Below are 19,864 nucleotides of genomic sequence, written 5' to 3' on the forward strand. Positions count from 1 at the left end.
TGACTGCTGTCACCGTCTGCAGTGATCATGGAGCACAAGAAAGTAAAATCTCTCACTGCCTCCATTTCTTCCCCTTTTTTTTGCCAGGAGGTGGTGGGACCAGTGGCCATGATCTTCTCTTTTATTTTTATTTATTTATTTTTTTGATGTTCAGCTTCAAACCATATTTTGCACTCTCCTCATAACATTAAACATTTAAAAACTTCCCTTCAGATGGGTTGGTGGGGGCAGATGACTCCATACCCTCCAACATTTCTCCAATGAAAATAGGGAGGTCCTAAGGAAAAGTGTGACATTCCAGGGTCAAATCAGAAACTGGGACGGCTTCGGTAAATCCAGGGCTGTCCCTGGAAAATAGAGACATTTGGGAGGGTCTGCTTGACTGGGCTCAGCAGCAAGTGAATGTTTCCTCCCATCAGCCCTGACCAGAAGATGGGAAATATGTTTCGATGCTTTTGTTTTTTAAAATGTACAGTGGTACCTCAGGTTAAGAACTTAATTCATTCCGGAGGTCCGTTCTTAACCTGAAACTGTTCTTAACCTGAAGCACCACTTTAGCTAATGGGGCTTCCTGCTGCCGCTGCGTGATTTCTGTTCTCATCCTGAAGCAAAGTTCTTAACCCGAGGTACCACAGTACAGTGGTACTTCGGGTTACATAGTCTTCAGGTTACATACACTTCAGGTTACAGACTCCGCTAACCCAGAAATCGTACCTCGGGTTAAGAACTTTGCTTCAAGATGAGAACAGAAATCGTGCTCTGGTGGCGTGGCAGCAGCAGGAGGCCCCATTAGCTAAAGTGGTGCTTCAGGTTAAGAACAGTTTCAGGTTAAGAATGGATCTCTGGAACGAATTAAGGACTTAACCCGAGGTACCACTGTATATAGGAAGCCTTCTTCTGAGGAGAACAGGAATCGTTGCCATGGAATCATTGTCTTGTGCGTACAGAAAAGGGCAACCCAAGTGAAGCTGAATGCTGGGAGAAAATTCAGGACAGATAAATGGAAGGATTTCATCCTGTGTTAAACTATGGAACTGCCCGCCACAGGAGGCAGTGATGGCCACCAACTTGGATGGCTGTGAAAGGGGGTTAGACAAATTCATGGCAGGGGAGATGGCTATCGATGGCTCCTCGCCACAGTGACCAAGCTCTGCCTCCACAGTTGGGACAGCAATGCTTCTGAATGCCAGTTGCTGGAGGCCACAGTTGCTGTGTGGCTTTGGTCTTGCTTGGGGGTTTCTCCTAATGGGCATCTGGTTTTCGACTGTGAGAACAGAATGCTGGACTAGATGGACCACTGGCCTGATCCAGCAGGATCTTCTTAGGTTCTTAAGGGCCTTTCTGGATCAGGCCAGTGGCCCTTCCAGTCCCACACGGATCAAGTTTACCCTGGAGAAGAGAAGTCGGAGAGGTGGAATGAGAGCCACCTTCAGATATCTGAAGAGCCGTCACATGGAGGATGGAACAAGCTGGCCTTCAGGTCCTTTTCAGGAGATTCCTGTGATGGCCTGGGACTCGGACCCAGTGGAGTCTCAGTCCGCACTGGATCCTTTTTTTTTTTTTTTTTTAATTTATTAAGGTTTTAAACAATAAAAAAGAGGAAAAAAACATACACAATACATATAACAACAACACACACAAAAAGCAACACAGAATTCAACAATTAAAAAAAACAAAAAAAACCATAACAATTAAAAACAATATCTCTTTTCCATTTCCAATTTTAAATTACTTACTTTCTGGACTTCCTCATACCTCCCTCTTTTGTATTCCAATCCAAATTATTTGTCCAGCAGTTTCTTTTCCACTTTTTAATCCCAAACTTTAATTTAATAAAATATTAAAATATATAACTTCAACTTCTTTAAACCTAATCCTTGGTCTTAGTATCATATAACATTAAAATTTTCCCTCTTAATATCAAATTTCCATTTCTTTAAACATCTTTAATCTTAATCTTTAATCTTAGTCTATCATTAACTTTAACCTGTACAGCTGGAAACCACTTATTTTCAATCCAACATCACTCTAACATTCTTTAATTTTGCAGTGTTTCTGAAGATAGTCTTTGAATTTCTTCCAATCTTCCTCCATCGACTCTTCTCCCCGGTCACGGATTCTACCAGTCATTTCCGCCATTTCCATATAGTCCATAAGTTTCATCTGCCATTCCTCCAGCGTGGGAAGTTCTTGTGTCTTCCAATACTTTGCGATGAGTATTCTTGCTGCTGTTGTTGCATACATAAAAAAAGTTCTATCCTTTTTTTTCACCATTTGGCCGACCATGCCCAGGAGAAAGGCCTCTGGTTTCTTAGGGAAGGTATACTTAAATACCTTTTTTAATTCATTATATATCATTTCCCAGAAAGCCTTAATCTTTGGGCACGTCCGCCAAAGGTGGAAAAATGTACCTTCAGTTTCTTTACATTTCCAACATTTGTTATCGGGCAAGTGATAGATTTTCGCAAGCTTGACTGGGGTTATGTACCACCTGTATATCATTTTCATAATATTCTCTCTTAAGGCATTACATGCCGTAAATTTCATACCTGTGGTCCATAACTGTTCCCAGTCAGCAAACATAATATTATGTCCAACGTCCTGTGCCCATTTAATCATAGCCGATTTTACCGTTTCATCCTGAGTATTCCATTTCAGCAGCAAGTTATACATTCTTGACAAATTCTTAGTTTTGGGTTCTAACAATTCTGTTTCCAATTTGGATCTTTCCACCTGGAAGCCAATTTTCCTGTCCAATTTAAATGCCTCCTCAGTCCGCACTGGATCCTTTGCCTCAGGCATCATCTGAACCAAGTCTGGGGCCTGATCCAGAAGAGTCCCAGTCTGCACAGGTTCCCCTACAACAAGCACCAGCTGGGCCGAGTCAGGGGCCTGATCCTGCCCTGGCTCCAGATGTGGGGATGACCTTGTTGCCTCCAGCTGGGCCATCACTTACAGCTGCTCCAGAGGAGGCTGAGGTGGCCCCTGAGTCTAGTCACCCACCAACATCTCCCGAGCTGCAGAGAGCAAGGTCTGAGAGAAGGAGAGACCTGAGAACTCGCCGGAGGAGTGCTCGCCTTTGGGCGAAACAGGGAGGTGAGTCACCGGGGGATCAGGACCGGCCGTTACCCCGTCAGAGATAAAAGGCTGTCAGACCCCACCGCAGGTTGCGGGAGCAACATTGCTGCATGCTAGATCCTGCCTGAGATCCTGCGCCTGTCCTTGCCTGGTTTCCTGCCTCGTGTCCTGCCTTGGCCCTGCCGGACTGACTCCCAGCAGAACCTACTTACGTTCTGACAGTAAGAGCCGTTTGATGGTGGAACAGGCTCCCTCGGGAGGTTGTGGGCTCGCCTTCTTTGGATGTTCCTAAACAGAGGTTGGGTGGCCATCAGCCAGGGATGCTTTAGTTGAGATTCTTGCAATGCAGGGGGTTGAGCTAGATGACCCCTGAGGTTCCCTTCCAACTCTGATTCTGTGAGATGCAGGCCCTGGTACCTTGAGCTGCCATCAGGAAGGAAGGAATCGCTTTTGAAAGTGACCTTGGCTCCCTCTGGCTCACTGCGAAAAATCACTCCCGCCGGCAAAACCCACCCGGCAGTTTGGAGAAAACCTTGACGCTAAGCCTCTTTTGATCGCAGATTGGTTTCCATGCCATGTGCCTCAGCATGGTGGGGGTTTTTTTTGGAGTGTGAAAAAGGAAGAAGCAGAAGTGGTGAGGGGGAGATTGGAGAAGGAAGTTGTATTTCTGTCCAATTAAAGTAGCAGCCAGAGATCCATCCCTAAAGTGTGGAGACGAGTATCGAAAGAACCTGGGGAAGGAGCCGAGTCTTGTTTCAGCTCAAAGCAGCGGGGGGGGGGGGGATTTGGTGCACGTCTGGCATTTTGCAGGGTGGGGGGGACAGCTTAAAATGGTGGGAGGTGAAAGACAGATTGAGTGAGATCCCCTTTCTGTGGGAAGCAGATGGTCCTGCCCAGAGCAGGAGGGACAGTATCTTCGTTTTTAAAAAACTGAGCAGCTTCCGGGGATGCATCCAGCACTTGAGAACATAAGAAGATCAGCTGCAGGATGAGGCCAAGGGCCCACCTAGTCCAGCATCCTGTGACCGACCAGATGCCTCAGTGGAAAAATTGGCAGGGGAGGTCCCAGAACAGATAATTCCACCATCGGTCTGCGAGCGTTAAGAAAAGGATCCTAAAGGGGGAAGAAAAGAATATTCTTATATGCTGCAAGAGCGGCGAGAATTCTGGTCGCCAAAAAATGGAAAGGCGAAATGATACCATCAAAAGCGGAACGGCAGGAGAAATTGTTTGAATATCTCGAATTAGCAAAATGGACAAGAGACAATGAGGAGACAGCCAACTCAAAGGTATAGAAAAGAATGGGGGATTTGTAAAGGATATTTAATTAAACATTGTCCACCAGTGAAAACATGGACATGCTTTGGGTAAACCCCGCAATTTGCAAGTTAGATAAAGAATATATGAGATAGAATAAAGAAAAGAATGGAGATAAGGAATATGAAAGTAATAATAATAATAATAATAATAATAATAATAATAATAATAACAACAATAATAATAATAATAATAATAATAATAATAATAATAATAATAGATGAACTGAGATTCGGAAGCATTTCTGCCTGCAACTGTTGAAGCAGAGCCCCGTCATCCATAGTCCTTTCCTCCTCCCTGAATTGGTCTAATCCTCTTTCAAAGCCATCCAAGTTGGTGGCCATCACTGCCTCCTGTGGCAGGGAGTTCCATAGTTTAACTATGTGCCGCATGCTGAAATCCTTCCATTTATCCGCCCTGAATCTTCTTCCAGTGTTCAGCTTCATTTGGGCTGCCCTTTTCTGAATATACAATACAATGATTCTATAGCAACGATTCCTGTTCTCCTCGGATGAAGGGTTGCTATATACATTTTAAAAAATAAAAGCATCAAAACGTATTCTTTTTTATCTCCTTACGCCCCAGCAAGTGCTGGTCTGGATTTAAGGTCTTGCGTAGTGTAATGTCAGAATCATTCCTGCCTCCCTTTGCTCTCACCAAAACTCAGCAGTCGTGCACAGAAATCTTGAAAGGAGGCGCACCTCTTGCACGGCGTGCAATGTGTGCGATTGCGCACCCCCAACAAAACAGGCTGTCAGATGGTGTGTTATTTCTCTTTGCTTTAGAGCCCCACGTCCAGCCCCGGAGAACCATCCCCTGCCCCATCCGGAGCTTTCAACCCAAAGGCCACCAGTTAATTGGTCCAACGTGGCCATCTTGTCAGCGGGTTGTCAAAATTTTAATAATCTGAACGCAGCAAGGAGGGGTTGGGCGGGGGTTGGGGGGTGAAAGTTTCAGTGACAGGGAAAATTGAATCCCCAGTTCTGCTCCTGACAGCTCTGAAATTGGGCTTCGAGGCTGGCAGTGCTGGGGGAGGAAGAGAATGAATTTGCGAAAAAGAAAGGCTCTCCTCTCCAGCTTGTGGTTTGGAGAGAAGCCAGGAGGCCTCTGGTCGGCTAACTCCAGTCTATCAGAAGCTGATGGGCCAAAATTGCGGCCTGGCAGGCAGCCTGGTCTCTTGCCACAAATGTCATAGGATCATATAACTGTCGAGTTGGAAGGGACCCAAAGGTCATCTAGCCCAACCCCCTGCAATGCAGGAGTCACGGGTCAAGAATCCCTGACAGATGGCCATCCAAAACCCCCAATGAAGGAGAGTTCGTCACCTTCTGAAGGAGTCCATTCCCCTGTGAAACAGTCCTGACCAACCAGAAATTCATCCTGATGTTTATATTCAGAATCTCTTTTCTTGTCCTTTGGGTGCCAATCCCTGGAGCAGCAGAAAACAAGCTTGCTCCATCTTCCATGCGGTTTTTGTGTGATTCTCGGCCATGACCTCGTGGCATAAAGCCAAGTTTCCACTGCCGAAAAAGCTCACGCAAAAATCCAAAATCTCAAGGTGTCGTCATAGTGGTAGAACCCATGAAACTCACTGCCACCAGAGGCAATGGTGGCCATCAACTTGGCTGGCTTTAAAAGAGGATTAGGCCAATTTGTGAAGGAGATGGCTATCGATGGCTAATAGCCAATGTCGCTTTGCTCTGCCTCCATAGTTGCTGGAATCCGCAGGAAGTGGGAGTTGCTCTTGCGTTCGAATCCTGCTTGCAGGTTTTCCGCAGGCAGCTGTTCAGGAAGCTGGACTAGATGGGCCATTGGCCTGATCCAGCAGTCTGTGCCCAGCTTCTGTGGCTAGTCCAGGGCGGTGCCTGATGTTTTCTCCACCTTGGAAACTAGAGCTAATTCTGCCAATTTTCCTCCAGACATCTGTGCAGTAAATGGGATCTATAAGCAGGAGCAATCGAACAATAGGTGGATCTCTCCTGGGGTTGTAAACCAAACAGCTTGTGGTCTGAAATGAGACAGAAAGAGAAAAGGGGGTTGTTGGGACCTTATGGGTTCCAGGCAAAGAGGAATTTTAAGCAGTGTCCATTTTCAAACTGTCTCCTCCTATTAAATTTAACTGCAAACTGCATCCCTTTAAATCAAGGGATATAAAATAAGCCAGGGGAGCTGCTGTGTCCCAGCGGTCATTTCGTGGTTGAAACTGAGCCGTCCTTCAGCTTGCAAATTTCCTTGGGCCTGGGGCAGGACTGGCCAGCAGCAGAGAGATCCGGGTTCAAATCCTTTCTCAGCCACAAAGCTGAACTGTGTGACTTTGAGCTTGTCGATCTTTTTCTTCCCCCGACCTGCCGCGCAGGGTCGTTGTGAGGCCAAAGGGAAGAGGGAATTATGAAAACCGCTCTGAGTTCCTTGGAGGAAGTTTTCAATAAACCCTCAAGGCCTGTCCCACGGAAGATGGAGTGAGCTTGTTTTCTCACGTTCCAGAGGGCAGGACCCAAACGAATGGCTTCGTCTTATAAGAAAGGAGATGGTGAATTTCTAAAGCCCAACATTAAATGCTATTTGTGACGTGGAAAGAGAGCCTATGATAATTCAGACAAGACTTAGATCTGTGCAGTCTGGAAACAGAGAATTGTAGGATCAGAAGGGACCCCAAATGTGAGGTTTACTTTTGGGGAAATGATTCCGCTCATGTCAAGCTTGACATTCCCCCCACCCCAGTCCAAGGGGGGCTGTTATATAGAAACACCCATTAAAATGGAGTCTCATGGCCGTTTCATTCAATGCACTCAGGATTATGATGTGAAACGGTAAAAAATAAATAAAATGCTTGCTTTTAATTGGCTGTGTATACAGTCCTGAGCGCATTGTGTGAAGCGACAATGGGAGCAATTATTCTGCCTTCCTGTGCAGTTTTGCATTCTCGTGCTTTTTAGGGTGGGGAGGGGCACACCAGAAAGGAGAGAACTGCAAAGCTCAATAATGTGCCAGGCCGTTTTCCTAAACAGAAAACATATTTGCTAAAAAGCTGGGCTCTCTGCTCAGAAATTTGTTTCCTTGGTACGGAGGCAGTTTTGAATTGTTGGCTACCGAAACCCTCTCAGAAAGAAAACCCGTTTCCTGCAGCCCATACTCTTCTCGTTGCTACAATTCTGTTTACGCGTTTGCAAAGCTAAGCAGGGTCTGGTGGGGTTTCAGACTGGATGGGAGCCCTCATGCTGAGAGTCCTGCATTTCAGGGGGTTGGGCTAGATGACCCTCTGGGTCCCTTCCAACTCTACCGTTCTAGGATTCACCTCTTACTTGCCACTTCTCTAAACTAAAAAGTCCCTCAAAGGGGAGTAGCTCCGTTCCCTCCATCATTTTGGTTGCCCTTATCTTTTTTCTAATTTTTTCATTTATTTAAATATTTTCATGAATGACAAAGGTCCATAGAACGTCTCCTTTTTCAGTTCATAGGAGTCCTTTCCGCATGTCAGTTGCATTCTGTGTGAGACATTGTTATCACAGGCACTGTGAGGTTTATGGGGAGAGAGAACTGGGGAGAAAGATCTTTCGTTCTTTTTCTGAACCCTTCCAAACCCTAAAATCTCCTTTTTGAGGCAAGGCCACCAGAACCGCACACAGGATTCCAAATGCGGTTGCACCATAGATTTGTACAACAGCATTATGATATTGGCAGTTTTGTTTTCAATTCATTTCCTGATGGTCCCTGGCATGGAATTTGCCTTTTTTCACCCAGCCAAGGTGGTGTTTGGGGTGGGGTGTGTGTGTGTGTAAAGTCAATCCTGGTACATCTGATGCCTTTTAGATTATGTTTTTTTTAAACTATACCCTGCCACTTGTAGACCTCCAGTTTTTTAACTGGTAGATTAATCACATATAAAGCTTAAATTGCTTAGCTGGCGTTATTCCATTTTAATCAGTGGGGCTGCAAGTTTATGGGCACCTTAAAAAACGCTGCTTTGCTTCTAGCGTGTACTTGGGATAAGAGAGAGCCCCCCCTCCTTTCTACGATAAATTGTTTGCTTAAATTGCCTGTTATCTCGCACTTTTGTCTCTAAAAAGCTCCCTGGATTGAAGCTTTGAGCGAAATGCAAATTAATTTCTGTTTAATCAATTCCATCAGTCGATTGGTTAAGTGGCAGGCCATCAATCAACTGAGAAGTCTCAAACAGGTTGACAGCTCTAGCAGTTCTGCTTGTTGGAGAGCAGGCTTTGGGGGCTGCAGTGAGAAGGATTTTTTCAGGGGATCTGCAAATCTACTTGCCTGCTTTCTCTGGGGACAAAATAATAATAATAATAATAATAATAATAATAATAATAATAATAATATTATTATTATTATTATTATTATTATTTGGGGGGAGGGGACTGGACTACTGCAATGTGCTCTGTGTGGAGCTTCCCTTGTGCTTGATCCAGTGCTTGCAGTTAGTGCAAAATGCTGCAGCGTGATTGCTGACAGGAGGGAGGCCTTGTCAGCAAATGACACCTGCGCTCAGAGTCCTGCGCTGGTTTCCGAATTGCTACTGGGCCGAGTTCAAGGTGTTGCTGTTGGGGTCAATACCCCACATGCGTCCACCGCATTGCTTGGGTGGGTGGAATTAGCACTGCCACAGCTGCCATGTAATTCCCATTCCACATCTGTAAGGAACTTGTTCTTTTAGTCTGGCAGCCCCTGCCTATACTCTGGAACTCCCTGCCTATTGATATCAAGCAGCCGCCTTTGCCTGCTCTCTTTTTGGCTCCTGCTAAAATTCTTGTTTCGACGACCCTGTCCCGGTGCTGAAACAATTGATGTGAATTTTAACCTGTTTTAGCATTTTCATGCTTTCTGTGTGTTTTAAGCTGTTGTGAACTTTTCTTGAGTTTCCCGCTTCGTTGTTGTTATTTATTTATTTGTGTATTTGTTTATTTTTACGATCTCGTGGTGTATAAATCGAAACACCCTTGTTGGATTCATAGCTGTCAACTTTCAGATTTGAAAATAAGGGATCAGCAGCCTTGAAAATAAGGGATCAGCAGCCTCACCTGTCCCGGGGACAGTCTACGGGATATCTAACAATCCGGGGTAGCAGCGGGAAGCACCGGGAAATGGCGCTGGAATAAGGGAATTTCCTGCAAAAAAAGGGAAGGTTGACAGCTATGCTTGAATTGCAGCTGGGAACGACCACAGCATTGGGGATAGAATATCTGCTTTGTGAACAGAAGGTCCCGGGTTCAGGGCCCCCCCCCCACTTTATTCCATTTTATTGCATGCATGTTCCGCCTTTTCCTCCCAAGGATCTCAAAGTGGCGTCCGTGGTTCTCCTCTTCCTCCCCCTTCCATCCCCACAACGACCCTGTGAGGCAGGCTAGGCTAAGAGATAGCGACTGGCCCAAGGTCACCCCCTGAGTGGCACTTCCAGGCAGACTCTGGGGGCTCCTGCCTGAAACCCAGTGGGCTAGATGGACCAAATGGTCTGACAGCAGAAGGCAGCAGAAGACAGCTTCTTATGTCCCTGTACAGGTGCGCGGCATCCCGATTCTGGATAGCTCAGTTGGTTAGAGTGTGGTGCTTCTAATGCTAAGGTTGCAGCGGGTTGGGCTAGATGACCCTCAGGGTCCCTTTACAATTCTATGATTCTCTCACCTCTGAGCAGTGAGAGACTCTGGGGGTCCTGGCCCTCTCTGCCACCACAAGAACTTGCGAACATGCGATGGAGCCGAACGCTGCATCTTTCAAGCGACTGGTTCTTGAGATTCTGCTCGGCGGCTGGGGCTGCCTCTTTTAATTTTATTTTCTGTTCATTAAAGAGATTACGCTAAGAGGTACACAGATTATCTCTTGGCCGGCGCCTGCTCTGGAGCGACTCTGCATTAATCCCTCTCCCCCTCTTTTGTTCTCTTCCCTCGCTGCAGGACATCTTCACGCCAGAGTGCAAATTTAAGGAGTCCGTTTTTGAAAACTACTATGTTATATATTCCTCTACGCTGTACCGGCAGCAGGAATCCGGGAGAGCCTGGTTCTTGGGGCTCAATAAAGAAGGGCAGATTATGAAGGGGAACCGGGTGAAAAAGACCAAACCATCATCACATTTTGTACCGAAACCCATAGAAGGTAGGTTGGGGCGGAGTCCCCAGTTTTGCTTTCTCTGCATTTGGGTGGTGGTGTTTGGTGAAGAAGTTGTGTTTCCTTTTGGGGTGGGAGGGATGCTGAGCAAAATCAGATTGCTCCCCAGGCTCTCTTTCGCTCTCTTGTGCAAAATGCAGCTGGGCTCACTTGCCCGAGAGACCTGGCGTCCGTTTGCTTGGCAAGCTTCTTTGGCATAATGCATTTTGTTTGGTCCTGCTCTTTGCTTGTGACCTGTTGCGACTATAAAATGATGAAGGTGGGGAGAGACATATATTTAGGACCTTGCCATGAAAAGAGGGAGGGAAACATCACTGATAAAGTTCCATTATTAGCTGGCTTATGGAGGTATGTTTTGGTCAGGCTTTATGGATAGCCCACCCCCAATTTCACATCTATTCAGAGGGATAAATCTGAGCTCTGTTTGCATATGTAGTATTAGATTTGGGAATGGCTCATCATAAGAATTCCAGATCACAGTGCAACCCTAACTGGATCAAACCAAGCTGGCCAGGGGGCCTCAGTCCTAAGTCTGATTAAGGGAGCATTCCCTTACAAAGGCACAGAGGATAAATCTGATGCAACTATGCTGCTTGCCAAATGGCATTTGTTGGGGTGCGTAGCCTGGTCTGATTTCACATTGCATTTTGGGCTGAATGATAATAATAATAATAATAATAATAATAATAATAATAATAATATTTCTACCCCGACCATCTGGCTGGGTTTCCCCAGCCACTCTGGGCTGCTCCCCACAGAAGGTTAAAAATACATTAAAAATTGTGTACACAATATACCTTCAAAGTTCGTTTTTTCACCCAGAGAATTCTGGACATTACCACACGCAGAGTTGCAATTCCCAGCAACCCTTAACGAAGTACACGGCCCAGAATTCTCTGTGAACTTTGCACGTGCTTGAAATGTGTGAAACATAGAAATAGTATCAGAACATAGTCTTGCACAATATTTTTTTTTAAAAAAAACACATTGTGTTTAAAACAAATTAAAATTTCAAAAATAAGATGGTTTCTAAAAACCATACACCTGAGGTGTCATAAGCCTGGTGCGAACAGGTGTACGTTCAGCATCCTCTGGAAGCTGTGCAATGAAGGTGCCAGGCGAGCCTCTGTGTGGAAGGAGTCATACAGCTTAGGGGCCACCACAGAGAAGGCCCTCTCCGCTTAGACCACACACACACACACACACACACACACACACACCGAGCCTCTGAGGGCGAAGGGACAACTAAGAAGGCACCCTCTGCTCATCTTAGCACCCAAGATGCCTCTGCTCTGCCCCCACAGTTTTGGGGAGCAATGCTTCTGAATGCCAGTTGCTGGAAACCACCAGCGGGGGGCGGGGGGCAGAGAGCTCTTGGGCCAGGGTCCTGCCGGCAGGTTTCCCATAATGGGCCTCCTGTGAGGATGCTGGACTTTATGGACCACCAGCCTCATCTAGGAGGCCCTTCTTTTGTTCTGCATCCTGCAGAAACAGACCTTGCGCCTGTGGTGTTGGGTTCACACACCCCTGCCACCTAGGTCTCAGGTGCCAGAGGGGAAAAAATTGGATGGCATTGATGCCTTCAGGTGGGCATGCGTGGTTTCTCTGTAAGCAGGGCAGCTGTCTTCCTTCTGCCTCGTCTGCAAAGAGCATCCCTGTCCCCCTGCTCTGACTGCTTCTGCTAGGAGACTGGCTCTCTCTTTCACTCTTCCCTCCCAACGTCTGTGATAAACAGGCTCTAAGCATCCCTTTCCGGGAGACAGACATGGGTCAGCGTCTCTCTCTCTCTCTCTCTCTCTCTCTCTGCAATCCCCTTAAACAGATGGCAGGCAGAGGAGGAAGCAAAAGCTCCCAGATGCTGTACAAACTGGCCTCAATATCCCACCTTCCGCTGCATCCTCAAGGTCGCAGCTATGCCCAGGCTGCCCTGCGTCTTTACTCTGGAGCCCCAGCGCCCCCGGCACAAGGCTAGGCCCCCATCCCTCTTTGCCCAGGCTCCCCTTTGTGGGGATACATCCCCACCTGTCTTCACTGACCTTCATCTGAGCTCCTTTTCTCCTCCTCCTCCTCTTTGCTGTGATTTTCCCCCAGCCTCTCTCCCCACGTAGGACAGAGGGACTTGTCTGAGAAGGGCTGCCTTTGCTGTCACCTTCACAGAATCACAGAGGTGCAGAGCTGGAAGCGATGCCAGCGGTCGTCTAGTCCAGCCCCTTGCAATGCAGGTGGCTGCTGTTGTTAGCCACTTTGCTGTGGTCAGATGGCTCCGCAGCCTTAATAAAGCTTGACACAACCTTGATGGCAGAAAGTGAGGAGGAATTAAAGAACCTTTTAATGAGGGTGAAAGAGGAGAGCGCAGAATATGGTCTGAAGCTCAACATCAAAAAAAACCACGAAGATCATGGCCACTGGTCCCATCACCTCCTGGCAAACAGAAGGCGAAGAAGTGGAGGCAGTGAGAGATTTTACTTTCTTGGGCTCCATGATCACTGCAGATGGTGACAGCAGTCACGAAATTAAAAGACGCCTGCTTCTTGGGAGAAAAGCAATGACAAACCCAGACAGCATCTTAAAAAGCAGAGACATCACCTTGCCAGCAAAGGTCCGTATAGTGAAAGCTATGGTTTTCCCAGTAGTGATGTATGGAAGTGAGAGCTGGACCATAAAGAAGGCTGATCGCCAAAGAATTGATGCTTTTGAATTGTGGTGCTAGAGGAGACTCTTGAGAGTCCCATGGACTGCAAGAAGATCCAACCTCTCCATTCTGAAGGAAATCAGCCCTGAGTGCTCACTGGAAGGATAGATCCTGAAGCTGAGGCTCCAAGACTTTGGTCACCTCATGAGAAGAGAAGACTCCCTGGAAAAGACCCTGATGTTGGGAAAGATGGAGGGCACAAGGAGCAGGAGAGAACGGAGGACGAGATGGTTGGACAGTGTTCTCGAAGCTACCAGCATGAGTTTGACCAAACTGTGGGAGGCAGTGGAAGACAGGAGTGCCTGGCGTGCTCTGGTCCAGGGGGTCACAAAGAGTCGGACACGACTAAACGACTAAACAACAACATGTGGAGCCGTGTAGGAACAGTGTCCCGTCTTGTCCAGCATCCTGTTCTCACAGTGGCCAACCAAAAGCAGGACTCGAGCACAAGAGAATTATTGCTAGGAGCCATGGATAGCCCTCTCCTCTCCATGAATTGGTCTATTATTATTTTTTTGAAGCCACCCAAGTTGATGGCCATCACTGTGTCCTGTGACAGAGAGTTCCATAGTTCACTTCCATAGTTTAAACTGTGCTACATAAAGGACTTTATTTTATCTGTCCCCAATCTTCCAACATTCAGCTTTATTAGATGCCTATGAGTGTAGACACTGAAGACTGTGCACTGCTGAAAAGGTCTCACTTTCAGAATTTTCTAGAAACGAGGGTGTGTTGGAATATATATATATATATATATATATATATATATATATATATATATGTTTTTAAATATAAAATTATAAAACATACCACACAATTCATCACAAATACCCTCTTATTAGACTTCCGTCAGCACCTCTGACAATCCTCCGTCTTAATCACTTCTTATGCATTTCCTAACTTAATATTGCCTTTACATTTTTAACACAACTCCTCTCCTTCTTCATTTTTGCAATATTTCTAATATTATTCCTCACGGAGCTTCTTGCAAACCTACAAACGTCGTCTGGTCCTCACAAATACTTTTCAAATAATCCATAAATTTACTCCAGTCCTCGGTAAACTTCTGGTCCCGCTGGTTTCGGATCCTTCCCGTTAGCTTATCAAGTTCCGCATAGTCCATTAATTTCATCCTCCATTCTTCAGTCGTTGGTAATTCTTCTTGCTTCCAATAGTATTCTTGCTGCTGTTACTGCATATAAAAAAAGCTTACATTCCTTTTTATTTATATCATTTCCAACAATTCCCAAAAGAAACGCTTCTGGTTTCTTTATAAATGTATATTTCAACATTTTTTTCAATTCGTTATATATCATCCCCCAGAAGCCTTTCACCTTTTTACATTCCCACCACATGTGAGAAAATGTTCCCTCTTTTTCCTTACATTTCCAACATTTATTACTTACTTTATACATTTTTGCTAACTTTACTGGTGTAATATATCTATACATCATTTTCATCACATTTTCTTTTAACGCAGTACTTGCAGTAAATTTTAAACCTTCTTTCCATAATTTTATCCAATCACTCAACTGTATATTAGGGTATGTTGGATTTCATGGGTGCCAAATGGCCGCTTTCCGGGTGCCAATGGCCCCTGGCCATTCTGTGCAAGAATCCTAGCAAATGGAAGACATGGTCTACATTCTCACCGTGCATTCAAAGCGCTACTGTTCCCCTTCAAACAGTTATGGCTTCTCCCTGAGACTGCTGGGAACTGTAGTTTGTTAAGGGTACAGAGATTTGGTTGGAGGCCTCCCCATTCCCCTTGCAGAGACACAATTCCCAGAGCTGCCTGTGAAGAGGGATTGGCTGTCAAACCGCTTTTGGAATTGCAAGGGGGTTGGACTAGATAGCCGTTGGTGATCCCTTCCAACTCTACAGTTCTGTGGTTCTGTGAAAGGAGGCAGTGCCCCACCAACCTCAGCCAGCCCCCAGCCCCTGCCTTCTTCCTTACAACCAGACAAGGGGGCTCCAGTACGTTTCCGAGCACAATTCAAAGTGTTGGTGCTGACCTTGAAAGCCCTAAACGGCCTCAGTCCAGGATATCTGAAGGAACGTCTCCACCCCCATCGTTCTACCCGGACACTGAGGTCCAGTGCCGAGGGCCTTCTGGCAGTTCCCTCATTGCGAGAAGCAAGGTTACAGGGAATCTGGCAGAGGGCCTTCTCAGTAGTGGCACCCGCCCTGTGGAACGCCCTCCCATCAGATGTCAAATAGAACAACTACCAGACTTTTAGAAGACATCTGAAGGCAGCCCTGTTTAGGGAAGCTTTTAATGTTTGATGCATTACTGTATTTTAATATTGTGTTGGAAGCTGCCCAGAGTGGCTGGGGAAATCCAGCCAGATGGGTGTGGTATAAATTATAAATTATTATTATTATTATTATTATTATTATTATTATTATTATTTATTATTACTCCTCCTGTTGGACTCCCTGCCTGCCATTCCATTGGGCACAAGCCATTCTCCTCGCTTGCCCTGGCTTACTCTCGCCTGCTCGCCCCAAATCCACTTTTGCAATGCAAGCAGCTCCTTCGAACCAATGTCCCGTTTTTGAGAAAGGCACTTGGCAGCAGGATGGGCAAGTGGGAAGTGCATTAGGCAGCAGGGAGAAGAACAAACAGCGGCAAGTCTTTTTGCTTTTAAGAAACACAGAGCATGCACACAGACTGTGTGGATTTTACTCCTCTGCAGCGAAAAGCTCCCCACCCAGCCTGCCTGCAGTTTGGATGTTCCAACGGTACGAATAGCTTGCAAATTGGGGAGGCGTCCACCTCCCCTCCCCACAGTGCTGCTTTGGAGAAGCAGCAGCATGCAAGACCTGGCGTTGTAAAATGCTCTTTAGTCCCATAAACCAGCTTGGTACATTGAGCCCTGGGATCCTGACTCCGGAGATTCTCCCGCATTTACTTATTTGTTGCTATTAAACAAAATAAACCAAAGAGCATAAAGGAATAATGTTACAGCAGGTGGAAAACTGCCTTAGGTTGGACTTTATCACTGATGTCGTTCCAGAACATTGCAAAAAATAATAATAATTACCCATTTCCTCCATAAACCTGTTAGGCTGGTTTGTATGCATTCTTCTGTAGTAAGTTAGGCTTAACCATCGTCACTGTGCCCCAGATTTTCTGAGGCCGTTCAGATACAGTAGGCAACATGCTCCCCCACAATTTTTAGCTATTAAAATCTTAGCAACAGTTATAACTATTTCTTGATCATTTACTGGAATAGCATCTTTCAGATGAACAAACATAAATACTTTAGGTACCAGAGGTTAGGCTATCCTACCATATCAGAGATATCCACCTGATTTCCATAATATATATATTTTTAGAACAATTCTAAAAGGTGATTTGCTTTATTCCACCTCTCCAGCTTCTGTCCGATCCTAACAGATATTAAATTAGATTTATAAGGCGTTAAATACCACTGACAGAGGGTTTTGAAATGGTTCTCCTTTAGGAAATTGTATGAGAATGGAAGTTGTCCCAAATTCATTTCCATCTCCCCGCTGAGTCCCTTCCTGGGGTTCCTTTCTGCCTGGATGAGCCAGGCGCCTTCTGCATGAAAAGCAGCGATGCCACCCCTGAGCTTCGGTGGGCCTTGCATGGAGCTGGAGAGATCCCTGGCGCCTCATCCCTCTGGCACCTGGGAAAGGCTGGTCCTGCCCCCACCCACAGACCTCCAGCCCTGACCTGAAATGAACCCACAAGGCTCTGGCTCAAGCTAGGAAGACAGAGCTGGGTCTTCGCCTCAGACAGCTGAGATCAAAGGCCTTGGCAATCCTGGTCACTGGGCGGGGGGCACCCGAGCCCCCTGGCTTGGTGCTGCCTGAGTCCTCTGTTTTTTGGGGCTGATAAGAAACGGGAGCCCAAGGAAGGGGGACCTCCCCAACCTCTTAAAGCCAGATGGATCCATGCCGGGAGCAACCAGGGCGGACTGGGGCTCCTCCTTTGTGCGTCTGCCATCTAAGGCTCCAAGTCGAAAAATAACTCCAAGGGGACTGGAAAGAGCCTTATCTATTAGAGACCAGACCCCCCTCCCCTCCCCACCTCCCCCTCCATGCTTTGGGAAGGCCTTGGCTTGAGAGGGACATGAGCCGGGAGCTTAACAGAAGCCCTTCAAAGGGAAAGTGGCGACGGTTTTTGGAGAGATGTGTTCTTCTCCTGCAAGGAAGCTTTGCCCTGCGTGTGTCTAATAATAATAATTATTATTATTATTATTTATTTATACCCCGCCCATCTGACTGGGCTTCCCCAGCCACTCTGGGCAGCTTCCAAAAAAATATTAAAATACTGTAATACATCAAACATTAAAAGCTTCCCTAAACAGGGCTGCCTTCAGAAGTCTTTTAAAGATAGGATAGCTGCTTATCTCCTTCACATCTGAAGGGAGGGTGTTCCACAGGGCGGGTGCCACTACCAAGAAGTCCCTCTGCCTGGTTCCCTGTAACGTGGCTTCTCACAGGGAGGTAACCACCAGAAGGCCCTCGGCACTGGACTTCAGTGTCCAGGCAGAACGATGGGGGTGGAGACGCTCCTTCAAGTCTACTGGACCGAGGCCGTTTAGGACTTGAAAGGTCAGCACCGACACTTTGAATTGTGCTCGGAAACGTACTGGGCTGGATCTGGGCCTTAGGTTGCCGACCCCTGTTCAAGCCACATGCAGCCCTTTCCACTAACGCCAGCTCCATTTTTTCTCTTTCCAGTGTGCATGTACAGAGAGCCATCGCTGCATGAAATTGGAGAGAAGCAAGGCCGCTCCAGGAAAAGTTCGGGGACACCCACCATGAACGGAGGCAAAGTCGTCAACCAGGACTCGACATAGCTGAGAGGACAGACACCCGCCCATCCCTGCATCCGAGGCCTTTCCCACCCTCCCTCCCTCCCACCCACCCACTCATCCCACCCAGCGAACCCTCACCGAGACAGCGGCAGGCGGAGGAGCAAGGCAGGAGCTTCCAGTAGCGGCGAAGATTCTGAACTCAACCCTTTTTTCCTTTGTGTAGGATGAGGAGATCTTGCCTGTTGCAACGTTTTAGAGTACAAAACACACACCCAGCCACACATGCCCAAAGCCAAGGGGGGAAGGGGAGAAAGGATATACGTGGATATATATATAGAGTTATATATATATATAAATATATTTTCAATCGGGACTCCATTAACATTTTAAAAAAAATAATAACAACAGATAAAAGCAGCAAAACCGTTTGCTCCGTGATCCAAGGGGGAGGGGAATTGTTCATCTCTGCATAATAACGACTAACAATAATTATAACAGATTATTATCTAACAAATAATAAATGACTAAATAAATAAAGGTGTTATCTTTAAAAAATAAAACGAATTTGCTTTTGGAGAATTGAGCTCAGTTTGTGGCGGAGTGTGGAAGTTGGGAACCGGGTGCTGCTGTGGGGTTCCGGATCCGCGGCCGTTTCCCCTCGTTGAGTTTTCAGCAAACGAGATCCTTGCAGGTTTAAACTGGAGGGGAAGGAATGAGTTTTGCTTAATGCATCATCTGAATCTCAGGTGCCTTTTAGGATTTCCTCCCTCTGTAATAACTCAAGGATATCACAGACGTCCAATGAAGCTGAAGGTTTGGGATGGGTAAAAGAAAGTCTGTCACACAGGGCAGAGCTAAAAGGAAAAGCTCAGGTTGTAGAGTGTGAGACTCTTCATCTCGGGGCTGTGGGTTTGAACCCCATGTTGGCCAAACGATTTCCACATTGCAGGGGGTTGGACTAGATGACCATTGGAACCCCCTCCAATGCTACAGTTCTATAGGAGGCAGTGTGTGCTGGTCCCGGGGGGGGGGGTGTTACCGTGCGGCGTGGTCTAAATCCGGTCCTAGGTCGAGGGTAAGGATGTCAGCATCGCCCTTGAGCCAGTGCCACCAACTGGACTCATCCACTTCAGCCCCGACTGGGCTAGGCGAGCTGGGTAGCACTTCCAGAGACCACCTTCTGCACAGGATCAGGTCAAAGTGCTGTGGACTCACAGCTTAGAGATGTGAGCACCGGATTCACTTCCACAAGAAGACAGTCGTCGCACAGCAGAGTACAGCAGACTCTAGCAGAGTATATAAACAACTCGGAGAGCAGCTCTGTAGAATATCTTCTTTTATTCTATCTACAACTATACAAACTATATACAGAGCTTAATAGGTCTAAGCATAAACGAATGCTGCACTGCACTGAGTTTCTGCAGCTGCTCTTAGCAGCAACTTTATCTCTACACACGATCTCTAACACTCAGTCTCTCTCTCTCTCTCTCCGACACTGACTGACTGACTGACTTGGTGCTGGAGCAGAATAAGTAGAGAGCAGAACATGCCTCCTCCTCTCTGGAGAATCAGCAGACTCCTCAGCAGATTCTTGGATATAGGAGGGGTGAAATCTCCTCAAAGGAGGCTGTCCGTCAGGGGCGAAGCGAGGTCCAAAGCGAGGAGTCAGGCATGGTCGGGAACTCAGGAGAGCAGGTCAGGGTGCAGGCCTTTTGTCTTTCTGTTTTGTTGTGTTTAAACGGTATTATTTTTTTAAAAAAAAATGGTCAGGGTGCAGGCAGGAACAGGTAACCAACAATGCTGCTCCCACGACCTGGGACTGGGCTGACTAGACTTTCTCTCCTCTGTGGCATAGGGCGGCCCCAATCCT

General features: G+C 46.6%; 1 protein-coding gene across 3 annotated transcripts in view; it reads left to right on the forward strand.

Moving 5' to 3' along the window:
• The window catches only part of FGF12 (fibroblast growth factor 12), a 233,531-nt gene extending 214,958 nt beyond the window's left edge, over positions 1 to 18,573 (forward strand). For all 3 annotated transcript variants that reach the window (XM_081007543.1, XM_081007544.1, XM_081007542.1), the window contains 2 exons: positions 10,299 to 10,497; positions 17,918 to 18,573. In XM_081007543.1, coding sequence (XP_080863669.1) covers positions 10,299 to 10,497; positions 17,918 to 18,036 — 318 coding nt within the window. In that variant the 3' untranslated portion in view covers positions 18,037 to 18,573. The remainder of the gene's footprint in view (positions 1 to 10,298; positions 10,498 to 17,917) is intronic.
• Positions 18,574 to 19,864: the final 1,291 nt, after the last annotated feature.

This window comes from Podarcis pityusensis (assembly GCF_964106645.2).
Source record: "Podarcis pityusensis genome assembly, chromosome: 5".
NCBI lineage: Eukaryota > Metazoa > Chordata > Lepidosauria > Squamata > Lacertidae > Podarcis > Podarcis pityusensis.